The sequence below is a fragment of the Lycium ferocissimum genome, chromosome 3 (assembly GCF_029784015.1).
Source record: "Lycium ferocissimum isolate CSIRO_LF1 chromosome 3, AGI_CSIRO_Lferr_CH_V1, whole genome shotgun sequence".
Lineage (NCBI taxonomy): Eukaryota > Viridiplantae > Streptophyta > Magnoliopsida > Solanales > Solanaceae > Lycium > Lycium ferocissimum.
The window spans coordinates 14,670,566-14,685,761 of NC_081344.1; the positions used below are offsets into that span (position 1 = coordinate 14,670,566).

Sequence of the window (15,196 nt, forward strand, 5' to 3'; positions counted from 1 at the left end):
TCAATAGTGTCTGTCTGGGGTTATATACAAATGCACTCTTGGGACAATATTTTCTGCTTACTTACCACAAAATGCAAATACCATAAAAAAAAAAAAATCGCGCATTCTTAAGGTAATGTTTCCTTACCAAACACACCCTTAATCCTTCGTACACTTCCATTAGCAGATGGACATCCGCATAAAAGCTTATAAACCAATATGTGGGGCAAAGATTGGGGCCAATCTCACCTCAGTCAGACTCCATTTGTTATTTTATTTTCCTGTGATCCCATTATATATGTTGTCAATTGTGTGTATTTTCCACTATAGACACCCCCACCTAATTTTTGACAAAAGTGCATGCATACTTGGTCCCCATCTTTTTTGCTAGTTGCTAATGACGTATAACTCCACTTCTCTCAACACACCCCATCTTTCTAAAAGCAAAGATAAATCCATAAGCAATCTCAAATCTCAAAGATAAACCCAAACAAACTCTCTCTATAGAGAAATTAAAATTCATGGGTGCCATTAACTTCTTGGACACCATTTTAGTCCCCTTGAGTCTTTTCATCACAATTGGCTACCATGCCTATCTTTGGCAAAACTTGAAACATAAGCCTTCTAACACCACCATTGGTATGAACATGCTCAAGAGGAGATCTTGGCTGCGAGAGCTCAATCAAGCAAGTCTTCCATTTCATTCTTCAGTTTTAATTTTCTATTAATTAAATATGTATAACGAAATTCTGAGGCGGAATCAAGATTTTTAGCTTATTTGTTCTTGATCACAATTTCGTTCGTTACACAAAAAATATAAAATTTGAGTCAAAGTTACCGAATTCTACCGAACTTGTAGTTACCACTCCACTATGGCTCTGCCCCTGATTCTAATAAACAAACGTGCATCTAGGGGTTACTATGGGTTCAATTCTGCTTTCAACTCTAACTATGTATACTAATATGATTTTTTTTTTATTATTCATTCTGAACTCACTGAATCTTGAATTCGCGGCGTCAATTGATGATTTTTTTATTTTTTTTTCCGCAGGGAAACGCAAAGAAAGGCACGTTGGCTGTACAAAGTTTGAGAAATGCTTTAATGGAGACAATACTCACTGCTACAATCACAATTCTCATCACTTTGGCAATGGCAGCTTTGACAAACAATACTTTAAAAGTGAGCAATCTCTTTACTAATGCTTTCTTTGGCTCACAGACAGGGAAGATAATTGTTCTAAAATATGGATCAGCAACAATTTTCTTGGTGGCTAGCTTCTTGTGTAGCTCCATGGCACTTGGTTTCTTAATTGATGCTAATTTCTTGGTGAACGCATTGGGGGAATTCTCTATAAATCCAAGGTACACAGAGACCATATTTGAAAGAGGATTTACATTGGCTTTTGTTGGTGATAGGGTGCTATGTATGACTTTTCCTCTTTTGTTTTGGATGTTTGGCCCTGTACCTGTGGTTGTGTCTTCGCTGGCTTTGGTTTGGGGGCTGCGCGAGCGCGATTTTGCTGGAAATTGGTCGAGAACGATGAATAAGAGTTGCACCTGAATAAGAAAAAACTATAGTAGTTGTTACTAATATCAGCGTATGTTGATCTTCATGATCCAATATAGTTCGTAAAAACATATATAGTTTAAAATAATTATATATTGTCAGTGCACAAAAGTCTAACTTTTGTTACAACAAGCCAAGTGAATTATTGTGTGAATTCTTGGGGTTGTCTCGGGTGTGTGTGTGGGTGGGGTGGGGTGAGGGTCGGGGATATGCATTTTGTGCTAATTTATTGAGTCCTAAGCTTGAAAGTTTGCAATCATAATATATATTAAGCAATAAAGGAAGATTAATTTAACGAGGAAAGCTAGCTTAGATTTTCGTTTCTTTTGTAACAAAGTGATAGTTTTGGTTTATGATATTAGTTATTATAAGATGTATAATTTAGATATAATCATATAATTTGATCCCATAAGTTACAACATGGATGCTTACTCGAACGATATATGATGTCTCCGAAGAGTCTCCTTACTTACCCAAAGTTTCTTTTGAGAAAATCGAAGTTGACGAATTTAATAGATCCTAAACAGGGGATGTATCCATCTTAAAGCCAAAATTTTACATCTTTATTTCAAACTTCACCCAAATTACACTACAATGTAAATCAGCCATGCGTGCTGCGAATTTAAATTAGTCGGATCAATAAATTTTGAATATCGGATGATTATAAAAAAGGTGCCCACAGGGAAAAGAAAACAACTTTATTGGTTATGTGGATGAAATGTTATTGGGTGTATTATTGTTTAAATCTCTCAAAACAAGTACTAATCATTAACAGAAGTTGCAATGTTTCCACATGTAATAAATATAACTTTACGACGCAAAGTTAAGGATCTGTTTCAACTTCAAGTTAGAAGTGTCTCCAATTAGAGTTTTCAAGTTGACTATTCTGTCAACAATCTATTTCAACTTCAAGTTAGAAGTGTCTCCATTGTTCACCATGTTGGCAATAACCAGTGAATCAAGTTTCCAAATACTTAGTTAAGGATTCAACCCAAAAATGGAGAAAGTTCTTGCAAGGAGTGCTTCCCCTTAAATAAGTCCCATGCAACGTGAACCTGAATTAGTCTAGTTAATGCCTTCCTAATAAAGGCTGGTTAACCATAAGCAAACTTCAAGTCTAATGCACTATCTATGGAGTTGCACTATCATGTGAGCATATTTCAGATTGTTGATCACTCCAGGGAAGGAGCTAGAACATTCGGTACAGATTTGGCTGAACCTTATAACTTTTGCTTAAACACTGTTTTTGTATTAGGAAATTTATTAACTATGTACAAATATTTAATTGTGAACCCAGTAACTAAGATGAGCTACGAGTTCAATGAAAAATTCAAAACCCACAAGCTTCAAATCCTAACTTCGCCTGTGCTGATGAGTAGCTACATTATGATGAATGGATAAGCTAAAGGCGAAAATGTAAGAAAGTAACATGTTCTTTCGCCAGTTAACACTCGTGACTTGAACTAAAATATTTCACATTCCAATTAATGATCGGAAATCCAGTAAATTCTACTTGTGGAATACTATCTTTTCCTATTTTACCTTTGTGTAATTTATGTTGTTAAAACCTTAAGAAATTGAAAGCTTAAAAGTAAAGTATAAAATTGAAAATGCACAAAGGTTAAAATTTTATAAACTGTTAAACTTGTTGGAACATTGTATTAAAAATATCATAATTAATGACTTTCTTAATAAATATCCTGTGTTACATTTATTAAGAATTTTATTTTCTTAATCTACTTGAGATTTTGTTACCATATTCGATCTATAAAAATCAATTTAGAAAAGATTATGAAAAACAAATCATTGATTAGCTTTCCATTACTAATGATGGAAACAAAATAATTCTATATTGTCTTCAAGTAGAAATCCCTTAAGGTGAATCCCTTAAGTCCATTACTAATGATGGAAACAAAATCCTTAAGGTGAATCCCTTAAGTCTCTTAACATGTAGTCCTTCTTAGTGAAGATCCTTTTGTTTTTATGTATCATCCCCTATAACATTACAAGCGGGTGCGTTTTGTTTATCGATACGTTGTGCACATTTTCAATAATCTTCCTCCAGATTCACAACAACTAAAACTTCATTGTCAATCTCGTGATGATGATCTTGGTATTCAATGTCCTGGGGTGAGAAAGGACACTAGTTGGTCATTTTGTGGGGATGGGACACTTTATTTTGGCGGGCTCCATCAAACAATTTGATGTATGGAATGATCAAGATTTTTGCATACATGGTGAATAATACTAGCAAACGTGTGTGGCAAGTGCAGAAAGATGGTACCTATTTGGGTACTCATAATTCAACTGGCCAACTTAATATTACCAAATACGCCGAGTGGTGGAAAGTATAGTTTGTGTTTTCTGAAAGTAAATTAGAAGAATTATGTACTGGGAATTGAAGGAAATTATAATTACTAGAATATAACGTTCAGAAGCTTTTTCGTTTGCTTCTTTTATGTGTTTTATTCGACTGCTGCACCATGGATTTATATATAACTCATAATTATCCTATCAACTTATCTCTTCCTCTATAATCTCTGTCTATTAATATTTTACACAGGAAAAAGCTCAAATATGTGATCGAATTATTCGAAATGGCTTATCCATGCCACTCGTTAATAGTTGATTCATTTATGCCATTATCGTGACACATTTTTTCATTCGTGCCAAACCACTAATGAAATCTTACTACTAGTTACCAGATTTTGCCACATGACATTATCTTACCCTTTATGACTTACCAACCCCCACCCCTCTTACCCCTTTTTACGCATAGTATGTGTGAGTCATTTCATTAAGTTGTGGCAGATTGGAAGAGCCATTTAGGACTGTACATTGAACTAGGACACGGCTTGACAGTAGTTGGGAGTCCTAGTTTGTGTGATTGTCTAACAAGTACCTGGAATAAATGATGATTTGTTTTAGCAAACTTGCATTTATTAATGGAGTATCAATTATCGATTATCTTACTGATCATGCTTGTATTGTTGTCTCTACATATGGAAGTAGTCTATATATCTCATTTTTGGGAGTGCAGTAATGATTAGAGAAACGTACTAATTTTAATAATTCCTAGTTTGTACTAATTTTCTGCTTTATCTAGAGTATCTTTTGTCAGAAAAAAAAAATTAGGATCATCCAAACAACTTTTAGAATGAGCGCATGGTACGAAGGTAAAACGGAATACAATTTGCCTTCAAGAAAAAATCATCTATGTAACAACTGCTAATATGCAAATTTATTTAAAAGGATGAAAGGATTATCTGTGAACACCTAATTTTTGTGCATTATTTAACTTCTCCTAAAGAATACAATTTAATGCTAATCTTAGCTTAATTTTTTAATTTTAATTATTTTTCTTGGCTTTTCTGCATTTTTTAAATGCATCGTTTATTCCATAAAATGACAAAAACATTTTCTTCTTTGATTTGTATATTTTATTGCATCTTTAAATTACAAAATACCCAAAAAAAAAAAAGTAAAAGAATTTTTTTTCCTTCTATTTGTGCATTCTAGGATTAATTGATTAATTAATTAATTAATCAATTCAATCGATTAGTTGGTTGGCAATTAATTAATGGAACATATTTGCCCTCCGTTAATAGTTGGGGTCAAATATGCCCTCGTTATTAGTATTACTAGTTGGGTCAAATTTGCTCCTAAATTATGCAAATGGAACAAGTTTATCTAGTAGATGTAGCAAATTTTGTATGAGCAATAGGAAGCACAAAATGTTCTGTGCACACTTGCAAAATTAGTGATTCTTCTTAAATTTAAGATAACTTATTTGATAGAGAATCATTCTAAACGACCTATTAACACCAAAGATTTGACGCCTTTTAGTCAACTCAATACAAGAACTATACACCAATTAAACTTATTGATACCACAATAAATTTCACTCGCGAGGATTGAAGCACTAACCCCTTATATAATTAGGTATGATAAATTACGAATCATATTAACAAACCTGCAGTTTTTGTAAACAATTCAAACACTTATACGTATAATATATGATGACTTCGACAACGAGAAGATGATTATGATGATGGTCTATCTTTTAATTCATGGCATAATAAAAAATAAAACTTTGAAGCAAAATTCCTTTATTTTTTTTATTTTTTTCAATCACCAATCAAACATAAGGAATAAGATAGAAAATCGTAATTTTTCTTGAAAATTTTTGTCATGAAAAACATATTCATTCGTACCAAACACAGCACAATGTTTAACAGCTTCTCTTCTCTTATTCAAATTACGTATTTTTAAGTTTTTTACTTATTTTCACAGTCAGGTTACAATTGATGGCTTAATTCTGGTTACCTCCTTCTTCTTCTTCTTCTTTTTTTTTTTTTTTTTTTAAAATACAGAATCATTTGAGTTTGATTAGAATGTACTAACCAAAACTTGAATCTGGCCCCACAATTACGGGCAAGCAAAGAAGAAAAATCTAGGAGCGATTGAAAAATCACTTTCCATGTCAAAGTATATAACATACCCTTCTACAAACTCTATGTCAACGAAATAAGAAAATGTTATTGTTTAGCCTAAAATCTGACTATTAGAAAAATTGGTAGAATTTATTTGAATGATATCTAAAGCAACATACTTAATCCAAATAATATTAATCCCATGATAGTGTTGATCAAGCAGTAAAATAATAATTGAAATAATAAATTAAGCAAATGCCTATAAACGAGAGATGAAATAATAAAAGACGTGGATCAGGCGATAAATGATGCTGATGAACAGCGATGAATCTTGCGTTTATAGAGAGAATAGTTAAGTTTTTCGTGTTCAAGTGAAAATGAGATGGTTACAATTGTGAATAATGTGAGTCTTTAGAGGATAACTAACATTGTCTCCTTAATATTTGTACAATTCAATTGTTACTGGGTTAATATTGTGGGCGTTAATGGGATTAAATGAAACCCCTAGGATCCAGGATAAAGTTGTTACCTGAGTTATCCTCAACCTGGAAACGTTATTCCCCGACAAACTCCCTCAGACTACGATGATCGGGGTAAAAAAATGTGTCCGATAAAAAACTCTGAGACGACTCCTACAAACCCTGGTCGAGTCGCCTTTGATTATTTCAACGTACTCTAATCCTTTCTATGCCTGCCACGTATCCAGTCAAATGATCTTCGCTTTCGGTGTATTTTAACCAATGCAATTATACCACTTATTCAAAGCCTTTAATTACCTTAGGGCTCTACTGCTCCAATCCCTCACCCCTATAAACACGAAAAATCAATAGTTTCATAAAATAAAACACATTTCGCGGGAAAATTAAACCTTGCCTCGTCTTTAATGCACATGAATCGAATATTTGTGAGTTCATGTGATTTTGTTGAATGTATTGTCACAACCCAAAAATCTAACAAGCTGCTATAGAACCTACATCTAACTCGGTAGGTGATCCATAATCCATTTTTAATGCATTGTTCAATTAATAAGCGGAAAAGTAAAATGAGAACATTATATTAAATAAGTCATAAACTTAGTCTCATACTCATAATCTAGAGAAAATAACGAGTACACCCCCAAAACCTGGTGTCATAGGTACAAGAGTCTCTAAAACATGAATATACTTCTGAATGTATCACAATACAACTATATTAGAATAGTAAAAGACTGAAGGAAATAAGGATAGATGAAATTTGGTGCTGTGAATCGAAATGCAACACCACACCCGAATCTCGAATGAACAACTATTGAGTTCCGAAGTCCGCGTGCTCCACTGGTGCAAAGATCTAAATCTACACAAAAGAGTGCAACAAATATAGCATGAGTACGGGATCAACGTGCACTCAACAAGTATCATTGATCGACACTAACGAAGTAGTAGCGATGATTGGTTTTTGAAAACACTTATTTCTACACTTTAACAAATATAATTCTCAACAGTTAAATAATCAATAGATAAGACTGGAATAAACTCCACAAAACCAGATAAAATACAGATAGAGCTGATAAGAACAATTCACCTCAAGAATCCAAGTATAAGAAGTTCAAACCACCTCAATAAGTTTAGATATAGATGAAATCTGATACAATGCAATGCAATTGTCATATGTATGCAATTGGTATACATTCTAACTCGACAGGGGAGTTTAGGAGTGTGACTTATGGGAAATCCGTGAAATTCTATACCCACACAGAACTAGATCACATCGTGCTATCAACCACAATATGCAAGCACGGAACCAGATCCACCAAATCACATGGTGCTATCAACTATATTGATCGGCCCGTTAGACCATAATACCATCACTCTGCCCGGAATCATACCATCGCGCATATGTCTAAATGAATTATCAATGAAATAGGCATGGATATCCCCATAATTAAGTATGAATTTCATATGCTTTCACTTAAGCATAAACACGGTGCCCAAAAAGAATCCACACAATACATTTATTATCCAATGAATGAGACATATGGAGTGATGTAAAGAATGCATGTCAACAAACATGATAATCACATTATCTCAGTCAAAGTATGCTTAGGATTCACAGATACAATTACGTAATCATATAATTCATCACACAATTGACTAAGTACCCATAACATGATATCGTACCTGTATAAGTGCTCGTCACCTTACGAATGCGGTACCCCATTTATCCTTAACATTTTTTTAATCATTTAAGTAGGGAAACATCCTTCTAATAAAGTCTCAGTCTTAACCTACCTTATCTGAAACACGTAGAACTCACCAAACAACTTTGTCTTTCCTGAACGCCTTCGAACGCTCCCAATCTAATCAATATGAGTTCTACATAAGTATACAAGTCTATTTTAACCTAAAAATAGCCACCTTAAAAAGTCAACAAAAAATCAACCTCGAGCCCTTTCTTTCAAAATTGGGTTACCCATAACCCGAGAATCTCCCACACCAAATTTCACCCAAATTCTCCCTTAAATTCCCAATTTTTGTTCTCTTAAGTTTGAGATGAAATCCCTAATTTTCCAACTCGATTCATTAATTTAATTGTGTTGAATACTAGGAATCATGAATAATGATCAAAAGGAAAGTTAGGTTCTTACCCCCGTGATGAATCGTGAAAATTTTATCAAAGATCGCCCCAATCCAAGTTTTCGAGCTCCCAAAATGGTGAAATGAGCTTATAGAAAAATACTGTCAACTATAAAATAGGAATCTAACTGCTAAACGTGAAATTATTATCGCTAAAGGTCTAAATCTTGTCGCGAAAGGTGCACCAAGACGTTTTTCTTTCGCAACCATTTTTTGTTTTCACTAAAATTTCCCTAATTCTCTCGTAATTCGACAATTTTTGTTCCTATGAGTCCAAAATAACAATACGGACCTAATCGGTCGGTCAAAACTCAATTCCGAACTAATTTGCTCAATCATATACTGTTTTGTTCTTTAAAGATTAAATTTCATGTTTAGCGGTAAAAACCCGAGCGCAACTTATCAGAATTAGACAAATATTCCAGATCAGTCCTATAAATCATTCTCAAACTTCTGGAAGTCTTGAAATCAAATTCCAATCTCTAGAATTAATAACGAACCTTTGGACCGTTACACGTTTATGCGGCGCCGAAACACCAAACACGTTAAAAACCGATTTGAAACTTATCAGAACTAAACCAAAAATTGTAGTTCACATCAAAGTCACCCTACAAACCTATTGGAACGCTCAAATGACCAATCTGGGGTCGTTTAGGCACATATTTGACCTTGATCAACTCTTAATTTCCATTTTAACTAGTATGCAACTTAAGTGTCTGAATCACTTCCGAACCTCTTGGGACTCATCCAAACTATCCATCGAAGAGATACATTACCTATATCACACTACAAGAAAAAATATACTTGGCAACAAAAAAAAAAATTTTGTTGCCATAGATTGATTATTGTTGCAAAAAGTACTTTTGGCAACAAAAAAAAATATTTTGTTGCATGAACTTTTCCCAACGGCTGTTATTGCAACAACTTTTTTTTTGGTTGGCAAAAGTACTTTTGCAATAATAATCAATACTATGACAATAAAATTAAATTCTTTGGCAACAAAAAAATCATTTGCCAACAATAAAACTAAGTTGTTGCCAAATATAAAATTTTTGTTGCCATTTCTGTACTTTCTTGTAGTGTCAACTTTCAAACCTCGATTTCAAGTCTGTTTTTATTTTTTCTCAAAGACTTTAATTTTTATTTTCTTCTCCGATACTCATTTGATTGCCTCAGAAAATGTGTCACCCATCCCCGCAAGTCATAATCACATTTTAAGCCTACATGAAGGGTCATATAGGGGGAAAATGGTCTTAGTACTCAAAATTAACGACCGGACGAGTCGTTATATATATACATTTTAAATTTTATGGTATGTATATATATACATATCTAGAGTCGAAAGTGATGATTTCAATTGAACTCACAGAAATTGTCTTGGAATCACGCTCTACCTTTACTTTAAAAGATAACTGAGAGAAAAATCTACCATTTAAATTGATAAGGCAAATCTTCAAAGTCAATTGAGCCCACCATCATATCCATCTCCATAGTGTGATCAGTGCTAGTATAAGAAGAAGAGTAGACTGATCCAGATGAGAGGAAATTCCCATTATCAGACCCTGATGATAATGACGCCTTAACATGGCCGAAGACTTCAGCTGCCGGAGTCGAATAATCATCGGACGGGAGAAAATAGTCGGAGCTTGATGATTGGAATTGGTGTTGATTAGGGTAAAAGTAGCTTGGGGAGACCTCTTCTTTGATTTCCTTTTTTGTTGAAGGGAATGTTGGAAAATAAAGATGTTCATAGTTATCATTGGAATCAAAGCTCAATAGGAATGAAGAATCCTCATGATCTGTTTGAGAATCTAAGAGAATTTGGGGAACTGTAGGGTAAGTTGTACATGTGTGTTGACCTTGGTACATGGTCCGAAATCGTGGTGGATTGGCTTGGATTCTTTGCTCTTGTTTAGTTGCTTCGCATCCTTGATCAAACTTATAGGTGCATCTATAATAGCTCCTGCATATTGATGCAAACATCAGTATATTAATCAAAATCAATCTCCTAAATCTCAACGTCAATATATATCGGTCATTAACCCCCTCCCCCAACCCCTCTAATTCTGTTTGGATGGTTGTTACATGCTGTTTCACAATGTACCGTATTACTATATTGTATTGTATCTTTCTGTATTATTTTGATGAATAAAACGTGTGGATAAATTATATTGTTTTCTGTTATTATATAATGTCACACATCAACAATTTGAAGGATAAACCTACAAGAAAAGTAGGATACGGAGTAGAACTACTACAAAAAGGTAGGGTAAAAAATAAAATAGGGTTTATTAGATAATAAGTAAAGATCAAATGAGAAAAAAAAATAAGGTAACAACGCGATCACACCAAATCGGTCGTTACACAAGATGGGAATGATGATGAACTTGACGATACGATATAATCAAAACAAACATTATATTTAAACTAACAACACACTACAAGAAAATTGAGATACAACGACATTATATAAATGTTGTATTACGCTGTTTAAATGTCGCAAAACTGTACAACAATCATCCAAGCAAGCTGAAAGTTCCTCCCACTCAATGTAATTAAATGGTTTTCGCAATGAAAAATAGAAGTTATGGAAAGAAAAAAACCTTGGATAAGGGGCATCAAGGATCCGTTTTTGGCCATACTTTCTCCAAACATGGCCATCCTCCACGAAAGTTGAGGTTTCTTTTACGTTTTTCACTGAAATTTTCCTGTTCAAATATTTTGACAATCATTTGAAGTACCATAAGATATTAGTCATTATCAAACCATTAGATATTAGTCATTATCATCGTCCACGAAAGTGATTCTACGATTGCAATACCATTAGATATTACTCCACAAATTAAAGACTAATGCTAATTCTCACCTGTTCTTGTTGGATCCTCTTCCATCTTTTAGTGATGAAGTACAAGTCAAAAGGGCCTCCACCGGAACCTGAGAAACTAATTCATTGGATTTTGTAGAGTTTATTATTGAGAGTGTATTGCAAAATGAATCCATGATTTTCCCTAACAAATCCTCAGCTAACTTATTCTTGCCACCATTTTCTAGTGGTCTCATTAATATCACTTCTCTTAGCTTGTATGCGAATTCTTGGCCGCGATTCAACTCTTTGATTAATATTTTCATATCAGCCAAAAAGGTTTCTGGCTTTTGGGACTCCATATATTTTGTGTAATATTCACTGTATATAGCAAGAGTAGTGAACTATGAGGGCTTATTTATGGAGGGGGTGGGGGGTGGGGGGGGGGGGGAAGGTAATAAATTGGACGGTAAATTTAAGAAGTTTAATTAGTTAGATCGAAAGCTTAATTAATTAGACCGAAAAAACAAACACGCTCCACGTGCATTAAACACTTTCTGTTGATCAATTACTTGAAATTAAGCATCACATAAATCATTAAACTATTTTTTTTTAACAAAAAAACATGTTGCTTAAGTATCACAACAAGTCACCAAATTTATTTTTATAACAAAAAAGTCATTCAACTTTACTTATGTATCATATAAAATGTGTCTTTTGTTTATTTAGATTATATACAAAATCACACATGCTTTCCGGATTATATTTTCTACTTACTTATCAAACACAAGAAAATAAGTAAGAAAAATATTTATTTTCAGGGGAAAAAAATTCAAAAAAGTATTTTCTATGAGAATTATTTTTCTTCGTACCAAACACACCCTTTAAATTCACCAACTTTAGAAAGGCAGCCTAGCTATCTTTTTAGTCCATACATTTGTAAAAGGAAGTTTGAGATTGATAACTCAACTTTCTTCTTGACTTTTAAAATTTTGCATTACTTAAGCATATTTATCTATAATATCATATCATAAAGTGCATTATAAACTCTATGATGATCAAACAATATATAATTCTCTCTAACTCTTATTTTCTTCATGGTTGTTATTAAGTAGATGTTCGTTACTTCATTAGGATTGATAAGTTATAACCCCCCTTGCTTGTACTTATCCCTATTAAGATTTTTTATTTTATTATTAATAAAAGGCTGCGGGGCACACTATCTAATGGTATAAATTTGAAAGAAAGAAAAAAGATCTTGAAATTAAATTAATTTTTTTTATTTCGTAAACACAAGGACTTGGTAATTATGAATTTTCGGTATGACATTGTGTTCGGTATGACATGTCGTGCACAAGCAGCGTTAACAAAATGTTACACAGCTGATGACGTTTGTGGTATGTTGTCACCCTAATATGTCATCCATGTTCAACCTGGCAAGAATTAAATGTCAACTTCTGTTTAACAATAATTAATTGTTATTTAGTGATAATTAGTGGAAGCTGTGTAGTTCCATTTCTTAACTTAAGGCGTTGGGGAATACAAAAAGTCAGAACCATTCACCAGTTATGACAAAAATGACCTTCCTTGTGTCACATTTGGTGAGCATTTTGGAACCAAATGAGACAAAGCGTAGTTGGCTACATGTGTACAAAGGATAGGAACAAAGAAATATTCAAAAACAATGTGGATACAGCGCAGTCTAATAGCAATCTTCTAAAACAGAATCATAAACAATTCAAAATCCTTAAAAAAACATTATTATCACTTCAAGACGTGATTAGATAGCTAGATTAGTTGTGCGGTAAGTTTTCTATTGATATCAATAACATTTAGAAGTAAAAAGTGTATCTTAGATAAATTTGTTCGCATATTAGTTTGTTACAATTATTTACATGATCTCCCCATCACTTTTACTTGAACATATAAAAAAGAACAACTTCAATAAACTACATCTCGTAAAGAAATGGGTACAGAGCTTAATTCAATTCCAAAAAGTAACTCTTAAGGTAAAGATTGCTCAAAATCATAAGGAGACCAAATTCATATTCCACAATTAATGTGGGATAACTCGACACACAACCGCAGGCTTAAGCGTGAACAATATAAATGGGGGCCCAATATTGATCCAAAAAATAGATAGATCTGGCTTTGATATCATATGGACTATGGATCTAACTCAACTCCAAAAACTAATCCATTAGAAGAATTTGCCATGACCATATAAGGTCAACAAATCTACATCCCACAATTGATATGGGACAATTAAACATACCTAAGTTAGCTTCATATACTCCCAACTATTGGGCACATCTAACCTAGGCTATTTGTTGTTTTGACTTTCATGCACCAATACGCACTAGGGGGAGAGGGTAATTAGGTCATTACCACTTTTAACAATTCTTCCAAGTTTTTCTAAAGTTAGTCTAGAATCTAGAAAATGAAACTGGGTTTACAAATTACAATGCGTTTCAGCCTATTTACCGAAAGTAATGATAATGCGGAATAAATAAAGAACAACAAACTTTTACGTGGAAAAGCACCCTGGCTCAAAAGGTGTAAAAATTACGATCTATCCCTAGGATTTAATCCAATCTCCACTAAAGCAAAAGTCAATATTAAGATTACAACTCAATAACGTATGAGATTAACGTTTATCCCTTCTCCAATAATTATTCAACTGTTGCAAACCCCTTCAAATTATCTCTAACTTAAAACAAACTTGTATACGGGTAAAACCGAGGATACGGTCATGCTCGGTTTCCCGTTATTACGATTATGCTCGGGCGAAACCCGAGCATCACACCGGGATCGAGAGCTCGAGAACGGATTTGTGCGAGGCAATAATGGAAGGACAATTTGCTGCCATAACGGAAGGCCGAAATATCCACTCTCACCCGGATATTCCGGCGCCAATCCCGCGACACATACGTCAATGATTATTTGCTTTATTTAGGATTGTACTAGGTCTATAACTCCTCTACTATATAAAGGGGAGGCCCCCATTCAGAAAAGGGGTTCGGCAATTGAGAAGAGAGAATTTATTGAGATCAATAATCATAAAGAATATAGCTTCTGTTCCCATTTGTTCATAAGTTCTATTTCGTTTACATTCCTCGCAAACTCGTGATAAACAGACACCGACCTCGATTTCCCGACCCGAGGTCCTGTGAACCCTGCATTTGGTTAGATTTGATTTCTTTGACCATTCCATCGTATGTCATTCTGCTCAAATCTTCAATTGAATTCAGCTGTATATCTTTGGCTCCACATATAAATTTAACTGCTTACATATTTAGGGTTAAACAAAACTATTTCACGAAGAACGCCACACCAGAACGCTTCTCATTCAGTAAGCAGAATAAGGTCACAACTTTAAAACCTAATACGATGAAACTAAACTAAACAATTGATACTTTGAGGCCACTTGATGAGGAACAAGTATCCATCTTATTTCTCTACACGTTCCTTGCTCAAAACACTTGCGAATAATGAATGCTTATGATATGCTTTCCAAATCTCTATGAAAGTGTGTAGCCCGCCTCAATAAGATCATCAAGTATTTTTAGATGTGAACTTCACATAAGATTTCTGTATGCGTAGAAAGAAAAGATCTATAATAAAGAAGAACTTCACTTAATTCAATTTTCTTGGTTAATTATTCTATGGATTAGACAGTTTGAACTACCAAGTGAGACGTAGAAAAAGGATTGGATTAATCTACTAGATATACTTGTAAACATGGCCCGTAATTGGAAACATTTGAAAGATGTAGGAGCACTTAGAACGTTCATAAGAGGGA

General features: G+C 33.8%; 2 protein-coding genes across 2 annotated transcripts in view; one reads left to right on the forward strand and one right to left on the reverse strand.

Annotated features, from left to right (window-relative positions):
- The first annotated feature begins 300 nt into the window (after positions 1-300).
- Positions 301-1,700, forward strand: LOC132049815 (uncharacterized). Its single transcript, XM_059440754.1, has 2 exons — positions 301-671; positions 1,037-1,700. The coding sequence occupies exons 1-2, from the start codon at positions 501-503 to the stop codon at positions 1,538-1,540; spliced, it is 675 nt and encodes a 224-aa protein (XP_059296737.1). The 5' UTR covers positions 301-500; the 3' UTR covers positions 1,541-1,700.
- An 8,264-nt stretch (positions 1,701-9,964) lies between these two features.
- LOC132049817 (probable WRKY transcription factor 70) overlaps positions 9,965-15,196 on the reverse strand; it is a 28,119-nt gene continuing 22,887 nt past the window's right edge. The window contains exon 3 of the mRNA XM_059440757.1: positions 9,965-10,554. Coding sequence (XP_059296740.1) covers positions 10,017-10,554 — 538 coding nt within the window. The 3' untranslated portion in view covers positions 9,965-10,016. The remainder of the gene's footprint in view (positions 10,555-15,196) is intronic.

Coding starts and splice junctions, on each gene's coding strand:
- LOC132049815 (XM_059440754.1), top strand. CDS start 501: ATGGGTGCCATTAACTTCTTGGACACCATTTTAGTCCCCTTGAGTCTT. Junction 672..1,036: donor GAGAGCTCAATCAAGCAAGT/CTTCCATTTCAT, acceptor CCGCAGGGAAAC/GCAAAGAAAGGCACGTTGGC.